Source organism: Anarrhichthys ocellatus, unplaced genomic scaffold, assembly GCF_004355925.1.
Source record: "Anarrhichthys ocellatus isolate YVR2014 unplaced genomic scaffold, GSC_Weel_1.0 scaffold17, whole genome shotgun sequence".
In the NCBI taxonomy this organism is placed as follows: Eukaryota; Metazoa; Chordata; class Actinopteri; order Perciformes; family Anarhichadidae; genus Anarrhichthys; species Anarrhichthys ocellatus.
In genome coordinates this window covers 6,861,119-6,873,028 of record NW_022280047.1, presented here as the reverse complement: position 1 = coordinate 6,873,028, position 11,910 = coordinate 6,861,119, and the positions used below count along the sequence as shown (strand labels likewise).

The window sequence follows — 11,910 nt, the reverse complement described above, 5'->3', positions numbered from 1 at the left end:
TGTGTGTGTGTGTGTGTGTGTGTGTGTGTGTGTGTGTGTGTGTGTGTGGTGGGTGTATAAGGGGGTTGCTCTGGAACATGTCTTTTATCTTCTCTCCCATGGGTGCCACTGCGATGGCAGAGTAGGGGCAGCAGTGGCTCATGGGAACCAAATTTCTCTGTGTATCCCCGATCTGATGTGAAAGCACCATGGGGGGTTGGAGGAGTTGGGGAGTGAGAGGGGGTTGAGGGGGTGTTGGGGGGGGGGGGCAACATGTACCTCACTTCTCCCTGCGTGCGCCCAGAAGTGGTTCCTCGCAGAGCCAAAACATTGAATTGTACAAACTCAGTGATTAGACGATGAGCCGAAGGTAATTTATGAGTTCAGAGAGTAGAGGCGAGGTGAGGATGTGGAGGAAGATTACTTAAGTGGAAAGGTGTGTGTCATGTTAGCGCGCTGGTGTTACCGCTGACCTCGTTCAACTCCTGTTACATGCAGGGCTCCATGCTGACGTCTAGATGATCAAATCAGACACCTCAAAGGGTAGAGAATCAGCCCGTAATCTTAGAACTTGTGTTTGACTCTACTCACCGTTGCTGTAGAGGAGCTGTAGCTTGTAGTGAGTGCCGTTGTTGGTCTTTTCTCCCGTCTGCTCCTTGGAAAGAGACACACGGACAAACGCAGGGCATGCAGTTAAGCACTTTTGAGGCACAGATAAGTACAGCTGAGCATCTCCACGCCGCGTTAAGCACAGCGAGTCTCTCCTAATCCTGCAGCTCGCCCTTCCCTGACAGCAGCATCGAGATCAGAGGGTTGTAGGCTCAGAGCCCATGTGGGACCTTTCGTTGTGTTCAAGAGCTGAGCTCTTAACCTTGAGTCGGATGTTCTTTGTAGAGGTTGAACTATCATGTCTGATGCAAACTTCTAAAACCTTAAGATCAAATGCAATAGTCCTCCTCGCAATGAGGTAGCACAGGCATGGTTATATGCGCATGTGTTCTGCAAAGTGTGGAAAGTACCGTATGTGAGACTGAGCAGCAGTCGACCTTGACAGAAAAAACTTCCCTTCCGCTATCCCTCCCTCCCCCAGGCACTCCACCAGCTTCTCACTTCTTCCTTCTCTCCCCCCTCTCTGTCTCTGGTTCCCCCTCTTTCTTTCTCTTCTTCTACCTCTACTGGTCTTTCTAAGTGGTCTCAAAGGAATGCTCTCTGGTCCAATAACCCAGGAGGCTGGCATCACAGAGACGAGCACCAGAAAGGAGGAGAGAGAACGAGGAGGTTGGAGGAGAAGAGAAACTGGGAAGAGGAGACAGTTGTGAGGAGGGAAGAGGAAGTGAGGGAAATTAAGATGCACGAAGATAAGTTTGAAAGTAAAAGTTGTCCAAACATAATATCAAAAGCGAGATTGAGACTCAACGTCAGGAGATAGATGGATGCCTAGCATCATAAGTTTTGTGAATATACACAGAGGAACATTTATTTTGCCTTGCCATCACTACCTCTGCATAATTACAAAGCCAAAACAGATGCCAGGTTAACCATGCAGAAAATGAACTCCTCCACTGCCGTCATATTGCTCTGCGTTAGCCTGGGTGGCACAAAGGGGAGCACACTGACAGCTTTCAGCCCTGGCTGTTAGCACTGCCGCCCTCCGTCTTCATCCCTCCCTGGCCATGAAATTCATAGTAAAACTATGTTTGAACTTCAGTTGACAGGACGGTGTCCCCTTGTCTTTCTCACAGGGGAGATCTGTTGCCAGTTTAGGAGGCTCTCGCTCCCCTCACCACAAGGCAGAAACATCCATCAACACGGGGCATAAGGCTCCCACTCCCGGCAGTCTCTTTCTAACTGTGTCTCTACACTGCACCCTTCCTTATTTTTGGTCTTGTCCAACCTGAGGAATCCAGCTCTCCCCCCCTCCCTTATTTAGAGGATAGGAGTGGGGGGGCTTGAAGGAAAAGAGACTTTGATGATTAGTTCACTGTATAACTTAACAGGAGCAAGCATAATTTGCATTTTAAAAAGTAGTGATGTCCTCCTAATGAGGCAAGCTGCTAATTAGTCATTAGATATTCTTTTTCAATCCCACATCATCAGCTCATTGAGGGTAGAGCTTGTGTAAACATGTAGCCGTCAGCTGTTCGATATGCTTGGCTTTACTGGGGATGTGGAGGATCAAGTTGAGCACCTGGTTACAGCTGAAATGCAGTATATTACTAATACATTCAGTTGTTGTTGTTATTCACAGTTTTTCAGACGATAATGAGCTAGATGAATGGTTTTAGATGTTAAAAATGTCCCTGAAATAAGTGTAAAGATGATACAGTGAATCGATGACATCTTCAAATAATTAATGAGACAGACAGGCGTTCAGAAATATTAACACACCTTGTCATGTTCAACAAAGTCCACAAAGGCAGTCCTCTCCACCTCCACAGGTTGGCCGTGTCTGTCATAGAGCGCCAGGACAAAGTGGAAGAAGTTGGACTTGCGGAGATTTGAGGGCGGTTGCTTCTCAAAATGAGCTCTTGACAAAGCTACTCCACTGAGGACACAAGAGGAACAGACAGTCAGCTCCACAGACATTCACATTGTGTTAGAATAAACTGCTTTATACTGATCAATATAAAGATTATTTCTAATAAAATAAAATTGACATCTAACATATTATTCATTTTTGGTGGAAAATATTTCTCAAATCTGAATTTAAAAAAATAAAACTGCATGCAGTAAATCATGAGAACTCAATATAACATTATTTCGTTTTTAAAATTACTTAATTTCCCATTGGTTACAAAGTGTTTTCAAATTGTAAGGCCTTCAGTTTATCCATACAATAGTTTGTAATAGTTTGCAAAAATAAAACATACAGATCATCTGTAAATATTTTGTTTTCCCATAACTTGAAGGCAACTTTACTTGTCTAGATTAGAAACCAATGTGACCAAATACACACAAAAAACAGGCAAAGAAGAAGAACAGGACAAGTAAATATTGTTGAAACTATGTTTTAGCTTGAAAACTGAAAAGTCGAAAATAAAATCAACACTTTTGACTTTGGGACTGATGGTGGAGCATCTTGGTAAAAAATACTGACAGTAAGTGTACATAGACTACTGAATTTAAATAACTTTAAAATGCAGGCATAGTCTGCAGGTGTGTTTCTCTGTAAATTAATTAAAATTGGCAATTTATTATTTTCAGATAAATCAAAACTTGAGTTCTTTCGTGATTTTTTTTAACGTTTCGTTTAAAAAACAAAAATGCCCATTATAAGTTTTTTAGTTTTTTTTAGTTTGTTTTTAGTTTTTGTAGGGGGATACAATATTACAATCGAGTTATTTATAATTGGGCTACATTTTAACGTTAAATAAAATACTGCATGATATCAAATAACCTAAATACAGTTCCTAAAGCGCCATTGTTAGATCACTTACTAATTTCTATTTATATGCCTATTCTATGGCTACTAAGACTTATGTGTTATACTAATTAACTTATTACTAATTTGCCGCTTTTCTGACTTAAAACGGTTTTCTAAACTTTGGACACAATCGGAGAGCACTGATGTGTGTGTTTGTGTTGGTAAAAAAAAAAAAAAATATGAAGATGGTTATTGAACATGTTGGGGAATGTGGAAGACAAAAATGATTCAACAATCAAAACAACGTTTACTTCTACAGATGAAACCCACAAATAGAGCGCGTGGCCGCTGAGGATACAAGTGTGTTTCAGCCACATCAACTAAAATAGCTGATTTAGGAAATTCAGCTTTAGTCACAGGTTTTCAGAAATTATCTGAAATTGAATTGTGTAAATTAAGTATGTAAATTGAACTTTTACACTCGAGTAAATTATCTGAACAGTTACTCCTTGTGTGTGACGTTATGTTTAAGTCTAATCGTTCTGATTATTTATTTTACGTTTTGGCAATATGGGCCTTCTTTGCTTCTGTGCACATAACGTCTTATTACTTTAAAAACAACTACAATAATATAGAGTGCAGTTCGTACGCCATAATTAAATACGTTTTATGAGTTGGGGGCAAACAGTTTTGAAGGGGGCTCCTGTCATCTTTTGCAGCAAGTAGTTTGTAAGGACGCCTGCTCGTATGTTAAATATTCACTCGTTATAAACTATATTGTGCTCGTGATGCTGATTCTGAAAATAAATGCGGTGACGTCGATAACTGAACGCAACTGTTGAAAATAAGTGGTGAGAAGTTGATTGATGTCAGTAGATCAGCTGGCTTTGTACTGTACCTTTGCGCCGCTACGTTCGCATCCACAACCCCGACATTACGCACCCACGACCGGACCGGATCCATCTCCTCTGCAAGACTTCTCTCTTTTAATCCGCTCACTTCTCGCATCAGATGCTCCTGGATCCCGAACATTTAAGCCAACGTCCTGCGCGTTTCGGTGCACTTTTTTTTAAACTTAAGAAAAAATAAACTGAGCTGGAGAGCTAAAGCACTTTGGCAAACAGCAGGTCCACCCAAGGCGCTGCGCTCCTCCACAGCTTTGCAGAACAAGTGACCGACGCTGTGTGATGATGTTTCAGAAGGCGCCCGCAGTTAAAAATCCACGCACACTTTCTTTCAAGGCTGAAACGATGCTAACAGATATATTCCCACACTAATTGCAAGCATTGTCCAAGCGCAAATCTCCAGCGTCAGTTCGAGCGCAAAGGTTTACCTGCTCGTTGCGCTAACTCATCACACAGTTCAGCGAGAGACCGTTCAGAAATATTCTTTCAAATATGTGTGTGTGCAGAAAGTCTCCCTTTGTCAGAGGACCAGATCGGATCAAAACAGTTCATCCGAGGGCCAGGAAGCTTGCAGTGAACCGCTGTCTCGAAGCATGAATGAGACCCTCTGCCGGGATAGAGAGTGGAGGAGGGGCCTTAGTGCCATATGGGGGACCGATTGTTGAAATGGATGCTCTCATTGGTGTAAAGTGCATCCGTTGTTTGGACTTCTGCCAGACTCAGCATCCAACCAGTGACTCGTGCAGCAAACTTTTCACTCACCAAGTTGGACCAGGATGACGATGAAGGGAAAACATACAATTTTACATTTGTTATAGCAGAAGCTGCTCGCATCTGTTAATAGTTTACGTTTAAATGTACGGCGTTTAATTCTGGTGAGCTTGAAATTACCGTTTCTCTTTGTGTGTGCGTGAGGGACTTTTACAATCAATATTATTCACCCTCAAATGTGTGGACAAATGTTAACAAAGGCTTAAATGTTTTATATTGGTTCATCTCTGAGTGTTTTATACTTGTTGAAATGGGGGGTTCCATTCTCCTTCACATGCTGCCCTGAATAGTCTGTACAGCAAATCCTGTTTGGTCTATTCATTCAAAGTCGGAATCTAACACAAGTGCGCTCTCGACATGCGCGTATTCAGTAGCTCGGCCGTCTGCTCCTTTGAACGCAGTGATTCCGCTGAGGAGGCATCGCATCAGCGTCAGCCGCAACAATGGCCGTCTGGTTGGTCCATCAATCTCCGCCAGCAGCAGACAAGGCTGCGCTCTGATTGGCGTTTGGACCTCTGCCTGACAGTGCCCGAAAAGAGTTCTTAATCAATACAACAGAATGTCTTTTCAAAGTGGTCATGAAATCAGTTTAGAAATAACGCTGGTAAAAAAAAAAAGAAGCTGCCTTCAGGCGTGATTTGGCAAGTTATAATCGAAACAACGATTGTCTGGATATAAGAGTGGTCATTTTGGATCTGACAAAGTTTCTTAATATTTGTATGATTTTCACCTTTAGAAGGCTCTTATAAACTGTAACGAACCTAAAAAGTTAAATGCATGAAGCACATTTTCTGTCAATAAAAGCGCTGCATTTTACATGAATCATATTATTGTTTAAATAATTCTCAGTTCCAAAATGGGTATTTTTAGGCCCAACAAAACGAATATATCATGTTATCATTGCTAGAGCAATTCTTTTTTTTTTTTTTTTTGCACACACAAAATAATTTCAGCTCCTGATAATCTGGCATTGAAAAGAAAAGGTTTTTTTTTTCAAACCCTGCTTCTTTGCCCTTTACCGATACTATTGTCTCTGTGTAGAGTTTGTGCGCCTGGACAATGGAAGTAAATCTCCCCCCTTGGATCCCGCCTCAACCCACCATCTGCCAGCGCGGGACAAAGTCAGATGTTCCCCCAATTCTGAGAGCAGTCTTGGGGAATCCTGCTGCCGAGTCTCCGCCCTGTCGCCGTGTCCCTCACACACTTCCCCTGACATGATTGACAGCTCTACTTAAGCTTGAAGAATCCGCATATGATGACACACTTTAATGAAATTCCTCTACTGAAATGCGGGGAGGTGCGCTCGTTAAAATACGTTGCTTGTATCGATTTAATGGCTCTTCGACTGTCTCATCTCAAAAGAAGCACTACATTACAGCCAGTGCACACACAGGATTATGTGTCAGTGCCTTGTTAAAAAACTCAGGTAATCGACTCAGAATGATTGCTTATGTGCAGGAAAGCAACGCTTCTGACGGTTCCTCCGCAAACTTAAAATAGGTCTAATCCAAGGAGGAAATATTAATTTAAAACATTGGACTGTACCGCACTGTAATTGCAGGGATGTGTGTTATTGTTTATCATGCACGCATACTTTGAGCTATAGATAGACCTACATCTTGGGCGGTGGCAGAATGGTGGCAACCCATCAAAACACATTTTTAGTATGAGTCAGTCAACAGGTTTCAGACGTCATCGCGGGGAAACATTTTGTTGAATCAGGTGATGACCGAACATAACATTTGTTCACTCACATAACATAGGCGTATTTACTAATGTACTTTGTTCATTTATTTAGGAAGAAATAAAGTTAATATAGATCACGCTTCACCTGGCTGCATGTTTACCCTAGGTTGTACGCTTTAGCCTATATCTATAATGTATTTGTTGAGAAAGTCGAGCTGGCTGAAAGCTGTGCATTTATCAGAGAAACAGATTAAGTCAATAAAAAATCCTCATCATGATATCCATGATATTATAAGTCGTCTGTCCACTTCAGCCCCACAGGTGCGACAGGCTCGGCCGTGATTATCACAACCCGCAGGACTTTGCTGTCTAAATGTGGCTTTTCTAAATTGGTGAAGCGGAGAGTTGGGGCGAAAATGGGGGATTAGTTAAACCACAAACGTCTTTCTAATCAATTTAACCCGCTGAGACGGTCAGCCCGTGTGTTTTAGGGAGGAGGTGAGGGGGGGGAATCAGTGACTGCTAAACTAAACAATGGGGTATCGTGTGCCGCTCGTCCTCTCCAGCATTCCCCCGCTCCCATGGGACACCCACAGCCCCTCTGTGTGGATGGCACTGTGTCCACCGAGGTCAGAAGGGGCGTGGTCGTGTGTCCGTGTGTGTGTGTGTGTGTGTGTGTGTGTGTGTGGAGGCGCAGCAGCTGGTTCCCGTCCCTCTTCTCCACTGTGCAGAAAACAACGCAAACTAATGCGACCCACCAGGTCTCCCATCGATCGCCATATATTGTGCTCGTTTTGTTTGTTTGTTTACTTATTTAGGATTGGTTGCAGATCCCCCGGGAGGTGTCGGCATCCGCAATTAAGGTTGACTGACCACCTTTAGCCTAATTTCTTAACATCAAAACCCATTAAACATTTGCATCTATATAAGCCCTGTTGTAATTTAGCGTTTAATCATTTCTTTAAAGAAAATCAAATCGAATGTGATTTATGTATTCAAAGCAACTATAGGCGTGGTATACTTATAATGAAAAAATACATTTTGAAAGTTCACAGGTTGGTTCTGAATATCGTAATATTTCTGTAGCCTCCATATCACTGTTATCTGTTTGATCAAATTTGATGTTTTTGGTTTTCTGGTGAATTGGATGAATATTAGCAATATAGTTTACCTTTTGAATTACACTAAACCTTTCATCTTCACCACAGTCATGTCAACTCTTTAATTTACCCACAATTAGTTATGTTATGTATTGTGCTCAGCCCATATGGACAAGACACCAACACTTTGGAAAGTACATTTGTCAGATGAAACCAAGCTTCTTACATAGATTACATTACAAACAAAGAACTTTGAGTTCTCTTTAAAGGTAATGCCAGGGAGCCAGCTTGCACAAGGTATTCAAACTGGCCCAAATCCAAATGGGAATGTTCCAAGTTCCTTTACAACAAACAATGTGCAATTATTTGTGCAATTAGTACACACCGATGCCAGAGCACATTAAAGAGTGGGCTGAAATAATTCTTAGAATGCTTTTCAATTCAAAAATTTGCATTTTACAATGACATGTATAATTAACTTCTGGTTCAAACAACAGTTGTTGGTTCTTCAAAGAGGATGCCTCACCTGCAAGTGACGAAGAGCTGAGCATGAATTCACTCCACGTAATGATTCGTATTGCACACTGGCTTGCAGCAGTAGAGATGCACTGCAGGTGAAACACACCTAAACTCACTTCATCATCTGTTTGCGGAACTTTTTACCTGTTTTTAGGCTGATAGCACAGTAAATAATTTGTACACAAGCATTTGCTATTGAACATCACTGAAAGATAGCATGGTTTTTATGATCGCCATGATTTGTTATCACTGTAATATAAACTTTGCTTTAGAGAATGGTGTTGCATTGCACACTTGCCAACCCACCAACCACTGAAGTGAGGTCAAGTAGGTCTTTCCAATTCATGTGAAGAGGTTTAAGGGAAACTGTTGTTGTCAGTTGTTACATTTAGAGATTGTAGAGACAACATCAATAAATATCCCTTCTGAACAATCTTCTCTTTAGTTAGTTCCAAGCATCAACTTGTTTTGATTCTTTGCTTTCACTTAAACAAAGTTTAAAGTGCATGTGTTTAAAGCACAGATTCACCTCTAAGGTTTATCGAGATTTGAATGATACCAGTATAAGCCACATCTACAAATTGACGGTTCATTTCAAAAACTATTAAATCCTCAAGATGAACAGAGCAGGACTTCAGTTCATCCAAAACCACAGGTTGGTAAGGCTTTCATGACTTAAAAGATTGTATGTCAGGGCCATCTTCTGGTCTGGTGAAGAACATCATCAACTGTGGTTTTCTGGGTATGCAAACTAAGGTGTTGAGATCCTCAGAAGGTGTTGTGTATTATCAAAAAAATCATTCAGAGGCAGTTGTTAATCTGTATAACAGTCATTTATTATTGTCAAACTAAAGGTGACTTTCACATGTACATTCTGAAAAAACAGTGTTCCCAAAGAAATTGGTTATAAATGACAGCTATTGCGTTTGTATCTTATTTGAGGATTGCATGTTTGTAAATTGTACAATACGTTAAAATTTTCAAAACAAAAGTAGAGGAAAATATAATATCTTAAGTCAAGCAGTTTTCATATTATTTTTAGTTAATTTTACAACAAAAGAAAAATAGTACAATAAGCTATGCCCTTCATGTAACAATAAAGTGCAGGTATCAGTGCGTTAGAAATATCCCTTCATCCAATACAAAATCTTTTAAAACAGTAAAATAATGCTTTTTTTTCAGCAAGGTTCACTACAACAAAATGTCTATTTTAAGATGTTATTTTGTCTTTAATTAAAGTCTCAGCATAGCTCTGCTCCTGAGAAAAGGTCAAACCAGAATAATTTTTAGCACCTGTGGTGCCTTGAGTGCGATTATCTCACCCTATTGGCAGCAACTAAGAGGTATATTAGAGTAAATAACTGGTCAAAACAGATTTCCTTTTGCAGCGTCTTAGGGATGCTGTGGGTCAAAAGCTGTTTCAAGAGCTCCTACTCAGAAAACAGAAAATGCCCTGAAAAGAAACAGTCATGGGTCAAACCGTTGCCATCGTGGTTGGCCACCAGATAGACATGGTCTCCCTTGTTAAGCTTAATGTAGGTGTTGCCACTGGCTGTGAGGTAACCTGTCTGCCAGGTGGTGAATGAGTGCACGATCAAATGTTCGTTACGCATCAGATCTATACTGCCATCCTTTTGGAAGATGGTGCAGTGGAACTGGAATTCATACACGCCTGGATGCGGAGATGTAAACATCCCTGTCTTTGGGTTATAGCTGTTCTGTCCATTGTAGATGGCCTCACTGAAGTGGAGGGGCATTCCGGCTTGGGGCATGTCGTTGCCAAGTCGCATAGAGAAAGCCACTTGCTCAAAGGTGAAATGAGGTCCAGGGGGTCCATATGGTCCTGTATGAAAAAAAGACATACATTTAGAAAGTACAATTATATCAACAGGACATTCCCATTACAGTAATTTCAAGTAATATTTTTCAATTTAAATATTTATGGATGAGTTGTAGATTTACCTGTTGGTGCCGAGGGTCCATGTGGGTCTTGTGTTAGTAAAAAATGAAAAGGAAAATCAGTATATTCAAAATATTCTAATGTCGGAAATGATTGTCTTGGACAACTGTGTCAGATGGAATTTCAGGACATCAACTCACCATCCTCATTCCATGGACTGAGATCAAAGGCAGGGATGTTCTCACACCGGGTGTAACCGTAGCCACGAGGCCGGTACAGAAAGGGGTTTTTCGGTACTTCAGTGATACCAGTGTTGTCACAGATAATGCGAGCGAGCAAAGTTTCCCTCAGTGATTTCTTCTGGGCCTCAGTAAATACTCCATTATTCTCCCACCAAAGTCTGAAATTGGACAGTTTGGTAACATTTAAAGTCTATGAATCTCTCAATCTCTCATTAATGTAAAGGTGCAGGTAACACAAATATCTCCACATCTTTAGCAATGTCAGTTATGAAACATACCGGTCTCCCTGGCGGATCTGCTGGAACTGACGGGCAATCAGGCAAGCAAACAAAGGTCCCACTCTTCCTCCGGGGACAAACGGCTCAGCCACTCCTCCCAGCCACACATCAATGTTGTCGGGTGTTTTGTAGAGATCCAGCAGTTTCTCCGCTATTTCTGTGTTGTTTAGCACTTCAGCCAACTCTTCCAGATTTCGTGGTTGTGTCAGCCCACAGAACTTGCGCCATTTGTTGTAGCCTAAAAATAACATACAGGGTAAATATGCTGCCATGTTTTAGGAGTGTGATCTGTAATGCCTGCAAAATCCGAGATATATAAGTAAAATTGACTCTATATATAAAGAGCACATAGGTATGAAGACTAAATAACTACCAGGGAGTCCATGGTCTCTTCCTCTCTGCATGTTGAGAGCGGCCAGATCCAGTGCCAACTGACTGGTGAATTTAAAGAGCCTGTCCCTCAGCTCATCAGACATCATGTGATCCTGTGTGTTCAGCTTGGCCGGACGACCCACCAGGCCCCTGATGATTGGGTCCACACCACCTGAGGAACACGAGAGATAATTTAATTTTGATCAATTGTATTCATTCTCTGCTTAGGGAACGACTAACAAGTTAAAGACCTTGGCATTACCTTCAAAGACGATCCTCCACGGTGTGAAGAAGGCTTTGTGCAGCAATGGGCTGGGGTAAACAGGGTGCTCCTCGTACATCTCATTAAGACGAAACATGTGGGGCTGGACCATCAGGTGAGCGAATCGGTAGGCAGCTGTGGCGAACACATTGGAGATCGAGGGGTCCACGTGTTCATCATAACCAGGGTAGGTAGAAAGATGACTGGCAATGAAGTCTGGACCAACAATGTGACCTAAGTATTCTCTGAAAGTGAGAACCTAACAGACAGAAAATACACTGAGTTGATTGAACCACGTGAAGACAAACCAATATTTCTGTAATCCATGCAGCTAAACGTGTCTCTAACCTGTGAATATCCTCCCATGATTTTACGTGCTTCTTGATAGAGTCTCTCTCCGTCCCAGTGAGTATTGAGCTGTGCCAGATGATAAACCAGACGGTTGTGCTCACGCAGGAACAGTGTGTGTAAAGCGGTCAGACCAATTTGCTCATTGGACCGCTCGTCACCTTTAAGGTCAGATAAAATGAGG

General features: G+C 41.7%; 2 protein-coding genes across 3 annotated transcripts in view; both read right to left on the bottom strand.

Moving 5' to 3' along the window:
• The window catches only part of ebf2 (EBF transcription factor 2), a 28,695-nt gene extending 23,919 nt beyond the window's left edge, over nucleotides 1–4,776 (bottom strand). The window contains exons 1-3 of one of the 2 annotated variants that reach the window (XM_031856666.1): nucleotides 4,242–4,776; nucleotides 2,368–2,524; nucleotides 571–634 (exon numbers count right to left, since the gene is read on the bottom strand). In XM_031856666.1, coding sequence (XP_031712526.1) covers nucleotides 571–634; nucleotides 2,368–2,524; nucleotides 4,242–4,375 — 355 coding nt within the window. In that variant the 5' untranslated portion in view covers nucleotides 4,376–4,776. The remainder of the gene's footprint in view (nucleotides 1–570; nucleotides 635–2,367; nucleotides 2,525–4,241) is intronic. The other variant, XM_031856667.1, reaches the window with a different exon arrangement.
• A 4,362-nt stretch (nucleotides 4,777–9,138) lies between these two features.
• Nucleotides 9,139–11,910, bottom strand: part of LOC116388643 (eosinophil peroxidase-like) — a 4,145-nt gene continuing 1,373 nt past the window's right edge. The window contains exons 5-11 of the mRNA XM_031856687.1: nucleotides 11,727–11,902; nucleotides 11,379–11,637; nucleotides 11,118–11,288; nucleotides 10,745–10,982; nucleotides 10,425–10,624; nucleotides 10,287–10,313; nucleotides 9,139–10,167 (exon numbers count right to left, since the gene is read on the bottom strand). Coding sequence (XP_031712547.1) covers nucleotides 9,755–10,167; nucleotides 10,287–10,313; nucleotides 10,425–10,624; nucleotides 10,745–10,982; nucleotides 11,118–11,288; nucleotides 11,379–11,637; nucleotides 11,727–11,902 — 1,484 coding nt within the window. The 3' untranslated portion in view covers nucleotides 9,139–9,754. The remainder of the gene's footprint in view (nucleotides 10,168–10,286; nucleotides 10,314–10,424; nucleotides 10,625–10,744; nucleotides 10,983–11,117; nucleotides 11,289–11,378; nucleotides 11,638–11,726; nucleotides 11,903–11,910) is intronic.